At 33.8% G+C, this 17,057-nt stretch overlaps 1 protein-coding gene across 5 annotated transcripts in view; it reads right to left on the bottom strand.

Annotated features, from left to right (window-relative positions):
* The window catches only part of Atp2b1 (ATPase plasma membrane Ca2+ transporting 1), a 105,596-nt gene that overhangs the window by 31,349 nt on the left and 57,190 nt on the right, over positions 1-17,057 (bottom strand). For all 5 annotated transcript variants that reach the window (XM_058571310.1, XM_046419248.2, XM_058571313.1 and 2 more), the window contains exons 4-9: positions 9,922-10,176; positions 9,706-9,831; positions 5,575-5,715; positions 3,772-3,810; positions 2,903-3,064; positions 1,193-1,407 (exon numbers count right to left, since the gene is read on the bottom strand). In XM_058571310.1, coding sequence (XP_058427293.1) covers positions 1,193-1,407; positions 2,903-3,064; positions 3,772-3,810; positions 5,575-5,715; positions 9,706-9,831; positions 9,922-10,176 — 938 coding nt within the window. The remainder of the gene's footprint in view (positions 1-1,192; positions 1,408-2,902; positions 3,065-3,771; positions 3,811-5,574; positions 5,716-9,705; positions 9,832-9,921; positions 10,177-17,057) is intronic.

Here is a 17,057-nt window from a genome sequence, read left to right as displayed (position 1 = left end):
TTTAATTTTGCAAAACACTAAAAGAAGATCCATGAAGATTATAATGTAAAAAGAACAGTAATTGGTAACATCAGGGCTAAACATTTAACAAAGGCTTAAAAACATCACTTAAAATGTTTAAAATGCTCTCATTCATTTTCTATTCAACGATACAAATCAATCTACTTACATCTTTCTCATCAATTGAAAAATCAATATCATTAATGACTACTCAAAATGAACTAATTATAGTATTGACAATGACTAATCAATGTGCCTAAAACTTGTATTTACTTCAATTATTTCTAATTATTTAAAAATATTTTTAAAAGGACAAATAAATGATTATGTTGTACTTTACCATCACTTTGAAAATAAACTCAAAACAATAAGCAAAAAACATTCTTATCTTGTCCGGCCTATCTACTGTAAAACCCTTTGGAATAGTTGAAGACAAGAGTGCTAGAGAAGAAACTATGACTAATTACTTTATATTTCTCACTGTTAACAATGTTATTTAAGGAGAACTGCTAATTAACATTTCAAAATTTATGAGAGCAGCATTCTTTTTTCTTTTTTTTTTAAACCTGTAAAACCAGATCACAGTTGGACTGTTTGAAAGCCAGCAGAAAGGCTGGGCCGGAGGGAGAGCTGAACATATGAGCACTAAGTCAGCAAGGGCCATACTGACCACAGTAAAGAGTCCTATGGTTTTACATAAGGAAATGATAAAATCTGAATTATTTTTTGGAAACATCAATCTGCCTACAAATATGAAGACCAGATTGTGGGGCAATTATGGGAATGGATGAGTGAAAGAAAGAAGGCCTCAAAAAGTTGAACCTTACTGAACCCTCTTTGCTTTTGTGCCACAGGAGGACAACAAACATCCTTACCTTAATTTTACAGGTAGGAAAGAGGAGGTGATGTGACATGACCATAAACTATAACATAATGAAATTTAGGTTAGAACTTGGCCTAGCAGAGTTGTGCTTAATACTGTATCAAGGATGCCTTCCACATGTATAAGGTCTCTATGAAAAGAGATATTCAGCTAAGGGCAGGCACAATCAGTGACTGCATTTCTAAAGAAAACAATGTACACTTACAGAGATCCTCCATTTTCAGAACCAGAAAAGAGAAACTGGATGTGCATTTTCCAAACCAGCTGAAGTTTTAAACATAATACATCAACTAACTATTTTGTACTAACCTTGACTGAATAAGCCAGTGAGATAGTGACTGCAAGTGGAAGACCTTCTGGCACTGCAACCACTAAAACTGTAACCCCAATAATGAAGAACTTCACAAAATATTGTATGTAAATCGGTGTGCATTCAGCAAGCCAAGGTTTCTTCTGAACCCAGAAGGTATCAATTACAAAATATAATACTAGAATGATAACTGTGATGGCAGACATCAACAAACCTTTCAGGATACAAAAAAAGAGAGAAATATGCAATTATTTAAATATTCCAGACCCTACCACTGCCAGTTATATATTAGCTACTGTAAAGAAATAACTGACTCAATAATATTTATTTTCATTTCTGAAAAACTGTTACCTCCTTTTTGCACCTAACTCATCACTTAACACTGTCAGATTAATTTCTGCTTCCAGTATAGCCCTGACTCTAGGAGGACTGGGAAAAATGTATTTACAATTCTTAGATTTAACTGTATACTTTGCCTTCTACTAAGGCTGATACAAAATAATAGTTAATGAAAAGAAAATACTAGATGCTTAGCATAAGCTGGAGCTTTACAAATTCAAGAGGCAATTTGTCTAACACTGAAACAGAAGCCAGTAAGAATCTGATCAACTGGGAAACTTGGAAATAAACATGCAACACTATGGTTGAAACAAACATGCATGTATATGTGTATACACACATACACACACACAATCTGAATTATTATTTCTCAAATTATTTTTTGTTATTCTTGCTGCTTCACTGACTTGGAAAAACACTAAAGGAGTCAGTATTATGATTTAGCTACATATTATAAAAACAAATATTTTTTACTAGATAATAAGCTTATTGAGGATAGAAGAAAAAACTTGGGCTGGGATTGTGGTTCAGCAGTAGAGTGCTCGCCTAGCACGGGTGGGATCCGGGTTCGATCCTCAGCACCACATAAAAAAAAATAAAATAAAGGCATTGTGTTGTGTCCATCTACACCTAAAAAATAAATTAAAAAAAAAAAAGAAAAACTTTACCCAACATTCTCCTGGAAGCAATAGTGTGATGCAATTTAAGTGTTATTTTAATAATGAGTATGAGGATTTATCCATATAGTATTCTTTAAAAAGGTGATAATGCTGGGGCATGCTCTATCTTTTAAAAGCTCTGCTTTTTTTCTTAAAGAGGGGTTCTATTAATGATGTTCTCTAGTGAAGAAACTCAGTATCTTCTGCCTCACTACAAAAATTCCATTGGGCTTGGCTAAATTATAATGTTTAAAGAAACACAAATTTTTCATAGGTAGCCCATAAAAGTATAAACAAAGTGTGTGATAAAATTTCTTTTTATAGTTAGATAATCTGTTGAACAACTTCATAGCAAGCTCTCTCTCTACTACCATACTACCCCCCAAAATTTGGAGAAATTTAGAGATGAGTGTATGGCTTATAAACTGGGCAAATTTAGACATAGATTCTAACCTGATCACTTACTAGCTAAATGATGAAGGACAATTCCCTTTATGTAAAACAACGATAACAGCCTAAGCTGCAATGCTATTCTGAGTATCTATAGTAACTCAAAGGGCCTGGTACATTGTGGCTAAAAATAAAAAACTATTTTTAATTTCCCTTACACTCACAAAGCAACAATTTTCAGCCTTATCTGCATCAACCGATACTTTCTGAGCAGAAAGTGCGCATTTTAAAACAAACACCATTTTCTTCTATATATCTTACCTGCTTTCCCAATCTGGACAGCCAGTTTTGTAAGTTTCCCTTGTAAAACAGATTTTTCCTTTTTTGGCAAATTTGCTTTCTTTTTGTCTTTTTCATCACCATCTCCACCTTCTTCACTTTTTAAAGGCTGCATTTCCATGGCTGCACCATCCTGGGCTTTAGCTACATTTGCAAGCAACATAATTTCACTGCATCTTAAAGGCACCTATTACTATTAATACTTTGAAGCAATTTATTTAAAAAAATCAGATTCTTAGAAAACAGAAGAGGTAAAAACATTCAGTTATGTCTGTGTTTATGTGCTCACATACAAAGAATAACACAACAGTGACATTAGGGTATGAAACTATATCAGATTTGAGAATGTCATACTATGAGATGGGGATGAAAATGATCACAGGGTCCTTAGGCTAAGAACTAAAGGAATACTAAATAATTTATTTTCCTGTATTAATGTTTTTAGGTAACATCCAAAGTCTATAAATGCCTCTCAGATTAACAGAACATTATGACCACACATATGGAGAAATACGCATATATTAATATTCACATTATACATTGTTTCTTATGCACATATGCCACCAGCTATAAAAGAAAGAAGATTTCAGGTATGTTAAAATATTTGAAATGCTTATGTAGAAAGTTACCTACATAAGCTTACTACCACAAATCATAATTAAAATCTTCTTAGCATCATAAAGACAACATGACTAAGGCACTAGCAGGAAGAGAGGTTAATCCAAGTTAATAAACATTGTTGATGTTCCCTGCCACATGTATCCTAATTTTGGATGGATATAGTACACAGTAGAGCTATTTCTGGATATAATGAAAACAAGCTAACTGTACTTTTATCTTCTTGAATTTACCTTTGTTGCGATTCTCAATAGCTCCATCTTGTTTCTTATCTGTAGGAACAAAATGGGAATTAAAGCTTTCCAAAAGAAATGAATACAGCCCTGCTAAATTATGCAAAGGTAGTTCACATTTCTATAACAGAACTGTTACACAATGGGGTATGTGTGTGTGTCACAGATTAGAAAACATTTAGTTTGCAATGACCTGCTGTATCAATCACTCCCTAGGTTTTACCATAGGGGAATAGTCCAAAATAATTTAGGGCATCTTTAATTGTTTGATTTTTTTCATAAGGCTTCAATCTTTTATCAGCTGTAATAAACCCAAATATGGTACAAGAGATTTTCAAACTAAATACAGGAATAACCTTAAGAAAGCAGAAAAAGGCTGGGATAAAGAGGGAGGGAGGAATGTTACAAAAAGACAACAGGCACATAGGAGAGCTTTGGTAGGAATGAAAACAAAAAAGGCATGGATACAAGACAGGAGAGGAAATATAGCAAAACCAGAATATAAATGTACAGAATAAGTCAGACTTACAGTGAAGGTGATTCCCCAAACTACCTTGGATTTAGGAAACACAGAAAAATGAGCTATCTGAAGTAAAAGTAATCACGAAGGGGATGAGTTTTTTGTTTGAAGCAGGCAATATCTTAAAATGATAAGGGAGAAGCATTCAACCTATTTTCTTCCACCTTCTCTATCAAACAGAACTATCTTCAAACTGGAAAACATGGAACAAATATGGTCAGGAAGGAACAGAAGCTCAGGACAGATGAGGAGATAGTAAGAGAATACCTAGCTACTTTCAAAGAGTTTAAGTCTGGAGAGACCAGCCAGCCACATCCTGGCTGCTGAGGAAACTGAGACAGTTCACACTGGACTGCTTTTGAGTTAGTCGCCAAAGTAGTCAAGAGAATGGGAGAAGAGTTATAAGTCCACAGAAGGAAAAATGTCCTGTTTTATGAAGGGGGAAAGAAAAAAACCAAAGAGACAGACAGTAATTCCTAGGAATCTTAGGGAAAAAAGGGTACTCATTAGAAAAGATACTGTGGAATCAATAAGAATAAAGTAATGATGTAAACATTTTTTTTTTAAATAGGATCTAGTGACTTTTAACTCTTGTACATTAATATGGAGCAGAATGGAGAAGGTTGGATCTGTCTCTTACTAATGCTCTGACCTGGAACAAGTTTACACAATCTCTATAAGTCTCATTAGTAAAAATAACAACCATCTTTACCTCACATAGCTGTGAGAATCTAAGAGAGGGAGCATGCAAAGCACTTAATCACCATCACCACTGATTTTCAAACTACACTACACTCAGTCTTCAGAAACCTATGGAGGTTCACTGAGGGCTTGAGGAACAGAGTAAGAGAAATCTAGAGGCTTGCCTCCCTCACTTGCAAAACTTTCCAAAAACATTTTTGTTTGAAATAAGGATTTCATGGCTAAAGATAAAACTCAAAGGAAAAAAAATCCACCCAGATATTCAACACTGCTGCAAGGAGCTGGAGGCATAGCTCAGTAGAAGACTGCCTGCCTAGCAGGCAATGTTTAATATTTGGATGGATTATTTTTGCCTTTGAGTTTTATCTTTAGCCATGAAAGGTCTCTGAATGGACTATTAAGTTTAAAAGAAAAATTCTCTCCTTTAATACTAGTACTTGGAAGTATAGTATTAGGTAATTAAATTTCTGTAGAATTTTCCATATCAGAATCTCACGAAAGAAGTCTATTTCTATAGAAGTTCTTATGATCCTGCTGCTGTATTTCTAAATAGTAATTTAAGAACAAATTGCTATTCTTACTTTTCTTTTCCTTTTTCTTCTCATCTTTCTTCTCTTCCTCTTCACCTCCAGCTCCAAGTAAGGTAAAGATAATTCCAGTTTGAGAATTGACACCTACAGCAGTAACTACCATTCTTCCAGAGCCTTCCATCACATGAGTACCTATAACAACAAAAAACTTTGTAAAAATTATAATACATTTCTCTCCCACCATCAAATTGAAGCTTTAGTAATACTTATCCTTAATATCAATATTAATAAAACAAACCGATTAAGACATTAAATAAATCTAAATTCTTGTGCATAAGATTTTAACCTAAAGAATCATTTGTGTTCAAAGCTCACTCTATCAACACGTGATACAGGGCAAATTACAATATCTCAATTCCTCATCCATAAAATGCAAATAAAAATACTTAACACTTCACAGACATATAATAAGATCTATATTTCTCAAACAAGCCTATATATGTCAAGGGTTCAATGAATGCTTATTATTATTAATAATAACATAAAGTGTGAGGAATACTTTGAGAAATACATTGTTTATAAAGAAATGTGCTTATATCCAAAAATAATTCCACTGTAATGAATGTCGAATTTCTCACACCCAACCCTATAACCTTTATCTACCCCTAGAGTCTCAGTTCAGACTGCCTAGATTGCAAAAATAGCCCCCTAGCTAATCTCTCTTTCCAGCTCATCCTGAAGTGTGTTTTTATATTCTTATAATCTGATTTCATCATATGCTCATGCCTCAAAACTTTATGACACTACATTTCTTACTGAATTAAGTTCAATAACTTGAGAATATCCAACCTTCAAACTTTCTCACCCACCATTCTAACATAAAATTCCATTACAGAAAGCAAGGGAGCAGAGATAGGAAAACTGAATTCAGATTATGCCTCTCACACCACTCTTATAGTCAGAAAAGCATTATTATTCTTATTTTCTAGAAACTTGCCCAAGGTTATATAATTATCAGGTGGTAAGGCAAAGATCCAATCCAGCTCTGTCAAAGGACAAAGGTTATCTTCCTTTTATAACAATGATGCATATTTATAGTTTTCCAACTTGTACATGCCTATTTCTGCATCGTTCCTTACTCATTAAAAGACTTCCCATTTTACTATTCCAATCCTTTTTTTTTTGATCTGTACTAGGGATTGAACCCAGAGGCCCTCTGCCACTGATCCACAACCCCAGTCCTTTTAATTTGATTTTGAGACAGTCTCTTTAAGTTGTTGAGATTGGCCTTGAATTTGTGATCTTCCTGACTCAGGCTCACGAGTCACTGGGATTATAGGTATATGCCACATGCCTGGCTATTTTAATCTTTTTACCAATTTTAAACAGGCTTCAAAAATTCACTTTCTCTCTGTTTACATTCAATAAATCTTATTTACACTTATTGCTTATTTGCATTTTATCAGTTCAAATCCTTCTGGAGGGCAGGGTCTGCAGCATCTACCATCATTTTATATACCAAACCAGTGTTCACAGGGTATTTACTCATAAAGCTTATGTATTTAATTCTAGCACATAAAGATGTATATTTAGCTATTAATTACTGAGTAACTTGTCTAATATGAATGTTGAGAATATAAAAACTAAAGTTTTCTTGCTTTCAAAAATCTACATTCTACTAAAAATCTATATTTTACTTTGCCAGTGAAAATGCAAAAGAATAAGAAATGAAATTCAAGATAATAATGTCATGTATAAAGGACAATTGGTTTCTTTTAACAATTCTGGCTTTGAAGATTTCAGTTTTTATGCTCTGTTCCTCCTTACAGTCTGATTAGATGTTGGCAGTTAATGTGCTCAGACAAAGTAAACAATTTTTGTTCAGGTCATATCCCACCACTGACTGAATACTGCTTTTAAAAATCTAAATTTAAGAAGCCAAGAACAGCAATGAGAGATGGCATCATGAGAGTAAATTTAAAAATAAATGCATGTCATGTTTTTTAGTACATTTTTAGAATAGGGAAATAAATGCAGAAAAACTTTCCCACCCATACTGTGATAAAGGACTCTAAAGTTATTTCAGTCTTTTCTTAAACATGGAAAATTTATAGTTTTTCTGATATACTTGTGTTAGGAACCTGAGTCTACATTAAGCTCACCAGTCATCTCTTGTTAAAATAGAAAAAGACCAAAGTTCAGTTAAAGGAAATCAACCTGAACAGCTAAGCACTATGTAAATAAGCTAGATGTACATAAAAGTCCATGAAGTATATATAGCACAAGGCAACAGGAGACTATCTCAGTTTGCCAAATAACATGGCCCAGTTAGCCTGTGGTGGTAAGGTATGATTAGACACCTTCCTTTCCCTTTGGCAAGGTTATAGATTTTATGTGATTAATATTAACTATAGTTTTTCAGAAGTATGCAAAGAATCAGTAAAATGAATATGTATTACTTAAATATATTACATATTAAAATTTTTCTATTTGGTATGAATTACAAGTACACTACTACAAATAAAAAAATCAAACAGGATGAGTATCCTAAGTGGCATAGAATGCTAAAGGTATATAGGTCTCAGGTTTTTTTTTTTTTTTTTGTAAATGGTGTATATTTATGCAATTACTCTGATTTTTTTATAGCAAGGTTCTTCAGCATATATACATGTAATTACCATAATTCTTTTTATAAGTGTTTAAAAATTTTTTTTTGTAGTTGTGGATGGACAGCATGCCTTTATTTTATTTGTTTATTTTTATGTGGTGCTAAGGATCGAACCCAGTGCCTCACACATGCTAGGCAAGCACTCTGCCACTGAGCTACAGCCCAGCGCCTTATAATAAGTTTTTTTCATCACACATTCACAAATCTTAAAAAGGCAATAGTTAAACTTAGGTTCTGCTCTGAAGTTCTGGTTCTAACTTAACTTACCCTTGCAGATATCATAGGTTTGACTTCAGTTTTAGTGAAATCATGTTCAACTAATTAAAATATAAAACTCACAGAAAAGGATTAAAATTTACAGTTCCCAAGTTATTAGTTAAATCAGCAGAAATCTTCTGACAATGCATAAAATGTTAGCATTCCACTAACATTTGATAGTAACAGTAGAAGACAAACAGGCAACAATTGGCTTCTCCCAAACTCTATACAAATTCAACCTAATAAATATATTTGTGACAGTTTCTTAAATTCTTTAGAGAATACTGGACAATTAAGAATAAGTATCTTAGCAATCCAACTTAACAAATTAGCATCCATTTCTGATACTTCAGCTTCTCATTCTGCATGTCAGAAGGCAGCTTGTGAGTTTTTTTTTTTTTTTGAGAGAGAGAGAGAGCGAGAGAGAATTTTTTAATATTTATTTTAGTTTTCGGGGGACACAACATCCTTGTTTGTATGTGGTGCTGAGGATTGAACCCGGCCGCACGCATGTCAGGTGAGTGCACTACCGCTTGAGCCACATCCCCAGCCCCAGCTTGTGATTTTTTTTTTTTTTTTTTTTGCATCATCCTTGCCATTTCATTTCCAACTAACCTCAGTTCAAGTTATCACACTTAGGCTACGGCCTCCACCTCTCCCTCTCAAATGGTACCCTTACCTATACAAATCCTTCTTTTCTCCAAGTCTTAAACATGTACAAATTACTGACTGGAATATATGAATGCTACTCCTGTATTTACTGTTAGCTAGTCATACAAATCTTGGATAAATGGTTTACATTTCAGACTCATTCTTCACCAGTTAAAGGAACGAGTTAGATTAGGTAAACAAAACACCTGTCCTTAGTACACCATCACAGAGTTTTCATTAATTTGCTTTAAACCTTCTTTAATTTTATACTTCAAAAAGCTTTAAGAATAAAGGTGATAACAGAACAAAACCAATTCAATAAATATCATTATATTTTAGTTTTATCATTAGACATTAACTAGCTTTCAAATCTCTTGTTTTTATGGACTCAGATACCTCATTTGTAAAATATAGCTCTGGATACAGACCTGTAATGTCTGTCATTTTACAAAAAAAAAAAATAGTCTCTAAGAATTTTAAGGGTAAGCTAGTATAAAATACTGATTCCTCTTCACATCATGGACTCTTAAGTGAAAGAAACTGCTTACAATGGTACATAACTGTGGGGGAGGGAAAAGATCAAAATTTATTAAAAAATTTCATACCTGATAGAAGTAAGGGATCCTTATCTAAAGACTTCTTAACATGATCAGATTCACCAGTCAAGGAGCTTTCATCAATTTTAAGATCATTGCCTTGAATAAGTATGCCATCAGCTGGAAGAAGATCGCCTAAAACAAAAAGTAGTGACATGTTGAACCAGAAACAAGATTATAATAAATTTTACATTTAGATCATATGTGTTACTCCTTCATACTTACCATATTTCACTTGAGCAATATCTCCAACAGTAATGTCAGCCACAGGTATCTGAATGACCTGCCCACCCCTGATGACGGTGAACTTCTGTTCTTGTTCAATTCGACTCTGCAAACCTCTGAACTGTTTCTCCTTACTCCAGTCATTGAAAGCTGTAACTAATACCACACACACCACTGACAAGAGGATTGCAGCTCCTTCAATCCAACCAGTTTCACCTTCACCTTCTTCCTCCCCAACAGAAACTTCTCCACAAACTAATGGGAAGAAAGAAAATGCTTATCAAAAAAAAAAAAAAAAAAAAAAAAAATTTTGAATGGATGACTATATATATATATATGTCTAAACAATGTTTTCATGTATTAATTTTTTATTTCATCAATTCTACTTATAGTTTTAGACACCCTGTGAACTCCAAGTATCTACAAATTCAAGAATGTTTACTGTGTCAATTTCAAGTTCCCTGTCCCTGAGAATTTCAACAGTAGGATGGGGAGATGGTCCAGGGTACTAGAAGAAAACACGCTGAAGATCAAATCACAGGTGTCACAGTTTCAATTCTAGACCACTGCAATAAAATGAACATTGCAAAAATGTGAGTCACACAATTTTTTTTTGGTTTCCCAGTGCATGTGTCTATACTGAACTGAAGACTATTAAGTATACAATAGTAGTGTGTCTAAAAAACGAATACTTAATTAAAAATACTGTCAAAAAATGCTAACAATCATCTGAGCCCTCAGCAAGTCATAACGTTGTGTTGGTAGAGGGTCTTGCCTTGATGTTTATGGTTACTGAATGATCAGGTGGTGGTTGATGGAGGATGAAGCGGTAGTTGAGCTTTCTTAAAAATAAGGCAATGATGAGATTTGCCACATCAATTCATGAAAGACTTCTCTTCAGCACTTGATGATGTAAAAGTGTATCTTGCCTACAGATCTTTCAAAATTGGAGTCAATCCTTTCAAATCCTACTCCTGCTTTATCAATTAAGTCTACATAATATCCTAAATTCCTTATCATTTCAACAGTGTTTACAGCATCTTCATCAGAAGTATATTCCATCTCAAGAAATCACTTTCTTTGCTCATCTACAAGAAACTCTTGGTCCATTCAAGTTTTGTCACAAAAGTGCAACAATTCAGTCACATCTTCAGGGCCCATATCAAATTCTAGGTCTCCTTCTGTTTCCACCACATCTGCAGTTATTTTCTCCACTGAAGCTGTGAACCCCTCAACATCATTCATGATAGAATCCACTTCCAACCTATTATTAATTCTGATATTTTGAGTTCTTCCAATGAATCATCAATGTCTTCAATGGTTTCTACATAAACTGAAAATCTTCAGGAAATAAGTCACCTATTTACTCGATCCAGTTCCAAAGGGATCATTATCCATCTAATGTCTTTTGTAAATGAGATTCAAAGGTAAAAATTATTCATTGATCATGGGTTGTAGAATAATCAACAGTTACATCTGTTATGTTAGCAGATGTTAAAACAACATTAATTTTGTTGTACATCTTGATCAGAGCTCTTGGGTGCCCAGATTCATGGTTAGTTAGTAATGATATTTTGAAGAATCCCCGCCCCACCCCCCCAAGCAGTGAGCCTCCACCATGGTCTTAAGATATTCAAGAATCATTTTATAAACAGATGTTCTGCCATTTAGGCAAAGATTTAGTATAATTCTTAAGGATTTTTGAAATGGGCAAATAAGCATTAGCTTCAACTTCAAGTCACAAGCTGCATCAGCCAATAACAGAAAGTGAGCCTGTACTTTGAAGCCAGGTATTGACTTTTCTCTAGTTATGGAAGTCCTAGATGGCATCTTTTTCTAAGATAAGGCTGTTTCACATACACTGAAAATCTGTAGTCTAGTGTAACCACCTTCATCAATCATTATAGCTACATCTTCTAGACAAATTGTTGCAGCTTATATCAGCAATTACTGCTTCACCTTACACTTACATGTTCCCCCAAAAAGAGTTCTTCACTTAAACCTCACGAACCCACTGCTGCTGACTTCAAATTTATCTTCTGCAGTTTCCTCACTTCTTTAAGCCTTCATGGAATTGAAATCAATTAGCACCCTACTCTAGATTAGACGTTGGCTTACAGAAATGTTGTGATCCTCTATCTAGACCACTTATATATTTTCTCCCTATTAGCAATGGACTATTTCATTTTCTTATCAATGTATGTTCATTGAAGTAGCACCTTTAAGTTGTCCTAAGAGCTTTTCCTTTGCATTTACAACTTGGCCCGTGTGGCAAAAAAGAACTAGTTTTCAGTCTATCTTTGTTTTCAAATGCCTTCCTCAGTAAGCTTAGTCACTTCTAGATTTTGACTGGAAATTGGAGACATGCTACTCTTTCACCTGATATTTATATGACATTGTAGAAGAATTAGTTAGTTTTATTTCAGTATTATTGCCTGAGAATAAGAAGGCCTGAAGGAAAGAAAAATGGGGGCATGGTCCACTGGTGTAATCAGAACCCAACATTTTTCAGCTAAGTTCACTTGTCCTACATGGCTGTGGTTTGTTGTACCCCCAAACAAGCACAATAGTAAGATCAAAGATCGCTGATAACATATCACCACAATAGATATAAGATGATGAACAAGTTTAAAATACTGTGAAAATTACCAAATGGGACCCAGAAGAATGTGACCAGAGACATTAGTGAGTACATGCCAATACCCAAGTAACTTGGTGGACACAGGGTCGCCGCAAACCTTCAATTTGTTAAAAAAAAAAAAAAAAAAAGTGCAAAGTGCTACTTCTTATTCAACTGTACAAGAACCTACTAGGTGCCAGATACTATCTTAGAAGATCGAGATAGAGAAGTAAATAAAACATATGAGCTCATGGATTTCACATGCAGACCAGTAGGCAGGGATGGTATATAACAAATTCAAATAATGAAGAAACAAACAATTAACTTCAGAGATCTATAGTGCCACAAAGAAAATAAAACATGCTGATGTGCTATGAAATGAGGAGGGTTAATAGAGGCTGTATGAACTAAGGAAGCCCCTCTGAGGTGTCTGTGACATTTGGGCTAGGAGTCAAATGTTAACAGGGAACCAGCCATATAGACTCAAGGGAAGAGGATTTCAATGACAGATTAAAGTCAGTACAATTGCTGTATGTCAGAAAAAGAGTTCAGAAAAGAATGGGGATGGAAACCTATAAAACCCCAAAACCGTGGGGGTCAATACAGTGAAGAAAAATGGAATGATGGTTTTTGGGCTTTCTGCTATAATGTACTTGTGAGTCTAAAATCAATTCAGTGGCCCACAAGCAATACTTTGAAAAATGAAACAGAAAAAAATAAGGATGATGTAGGAAGAGTTTTAAGTATTATTTCTTGAAGCTTTACTCTGGCTGTTTATATATATCAACTGATGGGATATATTCTTCTGGGTTGCTATGTAAATGTTATCTTCCACTGAACTGAAATGCCTGAAAGTCACTGGTTGGACAAACAAAGCAGAGGAAAAATGATACAGAAAAATAAGTAAATAAGTGACACTAGCAATGAATAAGCATGTTCCAGAACTGTGTGCAGAGACTGAAGAAGAGATCCTGGGTATGAGGACGCTAACTGAAGATTAATCTTGGGAGACGCAAGTGGGACAGTTTTAAGACAAAGGCAACATAATTATAAGATCAACAGGGGATGAAATGGAAGAGAGAGATGAATATCCACAGAAAGTATCCTGAGAACTATCAGTAGGATTCAGTCATTAATGGTATAAAGCAACTTTTCTACAGAGCCGAATGGTCAACTCAAATACTGCAACTTATGTTTTAATTATTTTCAAGCTTAAGGAAGGATCATGTCATTGTATATAATAACAAATTAAGAGAATTATTGTTTACATTTCTTTTAAACATAGGAAGCTTAAGGACAACTCTTCTTCATCCTTTCCATACCAAAAGGATAGGAGATTAACAGTAACACTCTGAATTAGAGCAAGTCTGGATTTGAGAACAGATGAACACTGAAATGCCACACTGAACACTTTCATCAACCTGAAAACACAGCTAAAATATTATCCAAGTGAAGCAATAAGTGGGTTTTATATAGTTTATTAAAAACAGAAAAAACAATATTTTATAATAATGTGCAAGAACCAACTGACATCAGAAGATGGAATCTGTCATGCTTCAACAAAAAATTTCATGTAATTGATAGATGAACTGAGAATGAGTATCATGATTAAGTGAGTACACTTTTCAACTTGGATAAATAAATATATGTTTCTTTTAAGCTATGAAAGATAAAACCAAGTTAAGAAGTAAATCAACTTAGATCAAATTAGGCTTAACACTTTTTTACAGCTATTAAAAAAAATTAAACCTTTTTATCCATTTTCTACTTTTGAATATGCTTAAAATACATTACAAAAATAGTTGTACATAAACTTATAAGTAATATAGAGGCATGTGCTCAAACTTTTTACTAATAAGAGTAATTAACCAAAAAAGTTTTAAAGATCAATGTAACAGAGGCTAAGAAGAAGAAAATGTATGACAATTACATAATTTTCAGTTTTAAAACTCACATGCATATTTATCACTAAATGAATGAATAGTTCAAAAGAGAATTTGAAACAAATTAATGACACACTTCATTTCATATATGGCACTCCTCTATATTATATAGATAAGATCAGAATGATAGTGAAATAGTAGCAAAATATTTCTAGAAATTGAATCCTTTTCCTATTTTTGACTATTACAAATTTTTAGAGGAGCTGTAGAAAAAAAGAAAATAACACCATGTTCAAAGTTACAAAAATATTAGTTTACAGCCACATAAAAAAGTATTTTAATGTTTTCAGTTAAAAAGTACAAATACAATAACAAAAATCTATTTTACCAAAGTGTTTCCCTGTGTATATATTGATATGCACAACCTAATTTTCATCTTCACTCTTCGTAACACTAAAACATTATTTGCCTTATCTTTCACTGATGTGTAATAGAATTTTCCAAAGATAACATTATATGAGATAATGTGACACACTAAATTCAGAAGGAGATAGAAGAACCCAGCTCTCAATTAAGCCAGACATTAAATACAGACACAGAAGTGGAAAACACCACCACCTTTTTCATTATTTCCTTAAAAATTTCATTACTTGGGGAGGTGACGAGGATAGTTAGTTACTATCAAAATGCTACTCATCTATACTAACTATAATAGGCTTATTTTAAAATGCACTGATAAATATTTTTTCAGCTTTACTGAGGTATGAGTGACAAAATTCATATATTTAAGGCATACACTTTTTTGATACATATCTACATTTTGAAGTGATTACCATAATGAGTGAATTAACATGTCTATCACCTTATATGGCTACCAAGCCCCCACTCTGTGAGAACACATTAGCATTTAAAGATTTCTCTATTTAGCACTATATACCTATAAATAAATCACATAATAAAAAGCTCTTTATAGTCCTCAATACCATGAGTCCAAACGTGCCCTGATACCAAAATGTCAAGAACCACTGGTATGCAAACATGAGCAATCACAGGTTTGTACATGGTGTGGGCACATTTTCATGCCAACCATTAGCAAGAAATTTTGATAATTTAGAGTTCAATGACTGGGGATTTACAAATATGCCCTTTCTTTAAGCAAGTTATTACTGCTTAGTGTTAAAACATAATTGGAAAAGCAGATATATGCAGTATTCTTACAAATATTAAAAAAATAAAGTGCAAACACTAACTTTTCAACATGAAATGGAGCAAAAATATCTTTATGTTTTAGTAAAAACTTCCAGTGTATTCTGAGCTTTTAAAATGGCTTTATGACACTGACAATTCTAGATTGTCAGTGGATGGATTCTGATGCCAGCATTGGTAACAGATATGGGAAGGAGCCATCAAGTACATCCTATAAATGAAGTAGTTTGAATTCCAGAAAGATTTGCCCTAGACCTTGTTGTGTAATGAATTCCACTCCACTGAAAATCATTTTCTTTAGTTTTCTTTTAGTCTTTTGAACAAAATTTGAAAGTAAAGATATTCTTGAAAATTTGCCAACTCACTCAACTCTAAAATACAAATTGTTAATATTCTACAGTGACCGTTGGTACATGGAAAACTGAAAAATTCAACTCTACATTGCTAAACCTGGTATGACCTCACTTTTCAGATCAACAGACATATCTATACATCTCCCACATCTATCTATGCATGCTTAGTCACATATGTGAGCACACAGACATAAAACCCATCTTTTAAAATCTGGAAGGAAATATTTTTAAAAAATGGTATACCATAAATCTCTAGAAAGTGGGATTTTTTCCATGAATATTACTTCATTTGAACCATCTCTTCTCCTAACTTTTTTAATAGCAAAATATGTAAACTTTATTTAATAAGAATAAATGAAGTTAGAAAAATAATTTGGCTCAATAATGACAAGAGAGCATTGCCTAAATCTCATCTACATCAGTGGTTTTCAACCAGAGGCAATTTTGCCCCCTATAGAACACCTAATAAAATGTGGACACATTTTTGGTTTCCTCAACTGGAAGGTGGTACGATGAACATGGCAACAAAAAATTTTCTGGCACAAAACGTCAACAGTGCTGCTCTACATGGATCTCTGATAGACGAGCTTATTCTGTAACCAACTTTCTCCAAAAGAAAAAAATATGTTTTAGCCAGGTACAGTGGCACATGCCTGTAATCCCGGTGGCCTAGGAGGCAGACGTAGGAAGATTCTAGGTTCAAAGTCAGCCTAAGCAATTTAGTGAGGCCCTAAGCAACTTAATGAGACCCTGTCTCAAAATAAAAAATATATATATAAACTAAAAAAGAGCTGGGAGTGTGGCTCAGTGACTAAGCATTCCAGGGTTTTAACAATCAGGCACAATTCACATTTATTTCCCTTTCATGAATTTAAACTTATAAGCATTTATTGATGATTTAAGACAGGTGGGAATCAAGGTAGCAAAAAAAGAATGGATTACAGTATTCTAGTTAAGATTTTTGAGCCTCAGTTTCTCCTGGATAACATGAAGATTAGATCTTCCTTGCTTGAGTCTATCAGAAACATTTTAGCTAGCTCCTGCACTCCAGTTGTAACTAATACTGATGGATGA

Source organism: Marmota monax, unplaced genomic scaffold (genome assembly GCF_021218885.2).
Source record: "Marmota monax isolate L192 unplaced genomic scaffold, Marmota_monax_Labrador192_F-V1.1 WCK01_AAM20220418_F8-fsc00036, whole genome shotgun sequence".
NCBI lineage: Eukaryota > Metazoa > Chordata > Mammalia > Rodentia > Sciuridae > Marmota > Marmota monax.
This window is presented reverse-complemented; position numbering and strand designations above follow the sequence as displayed.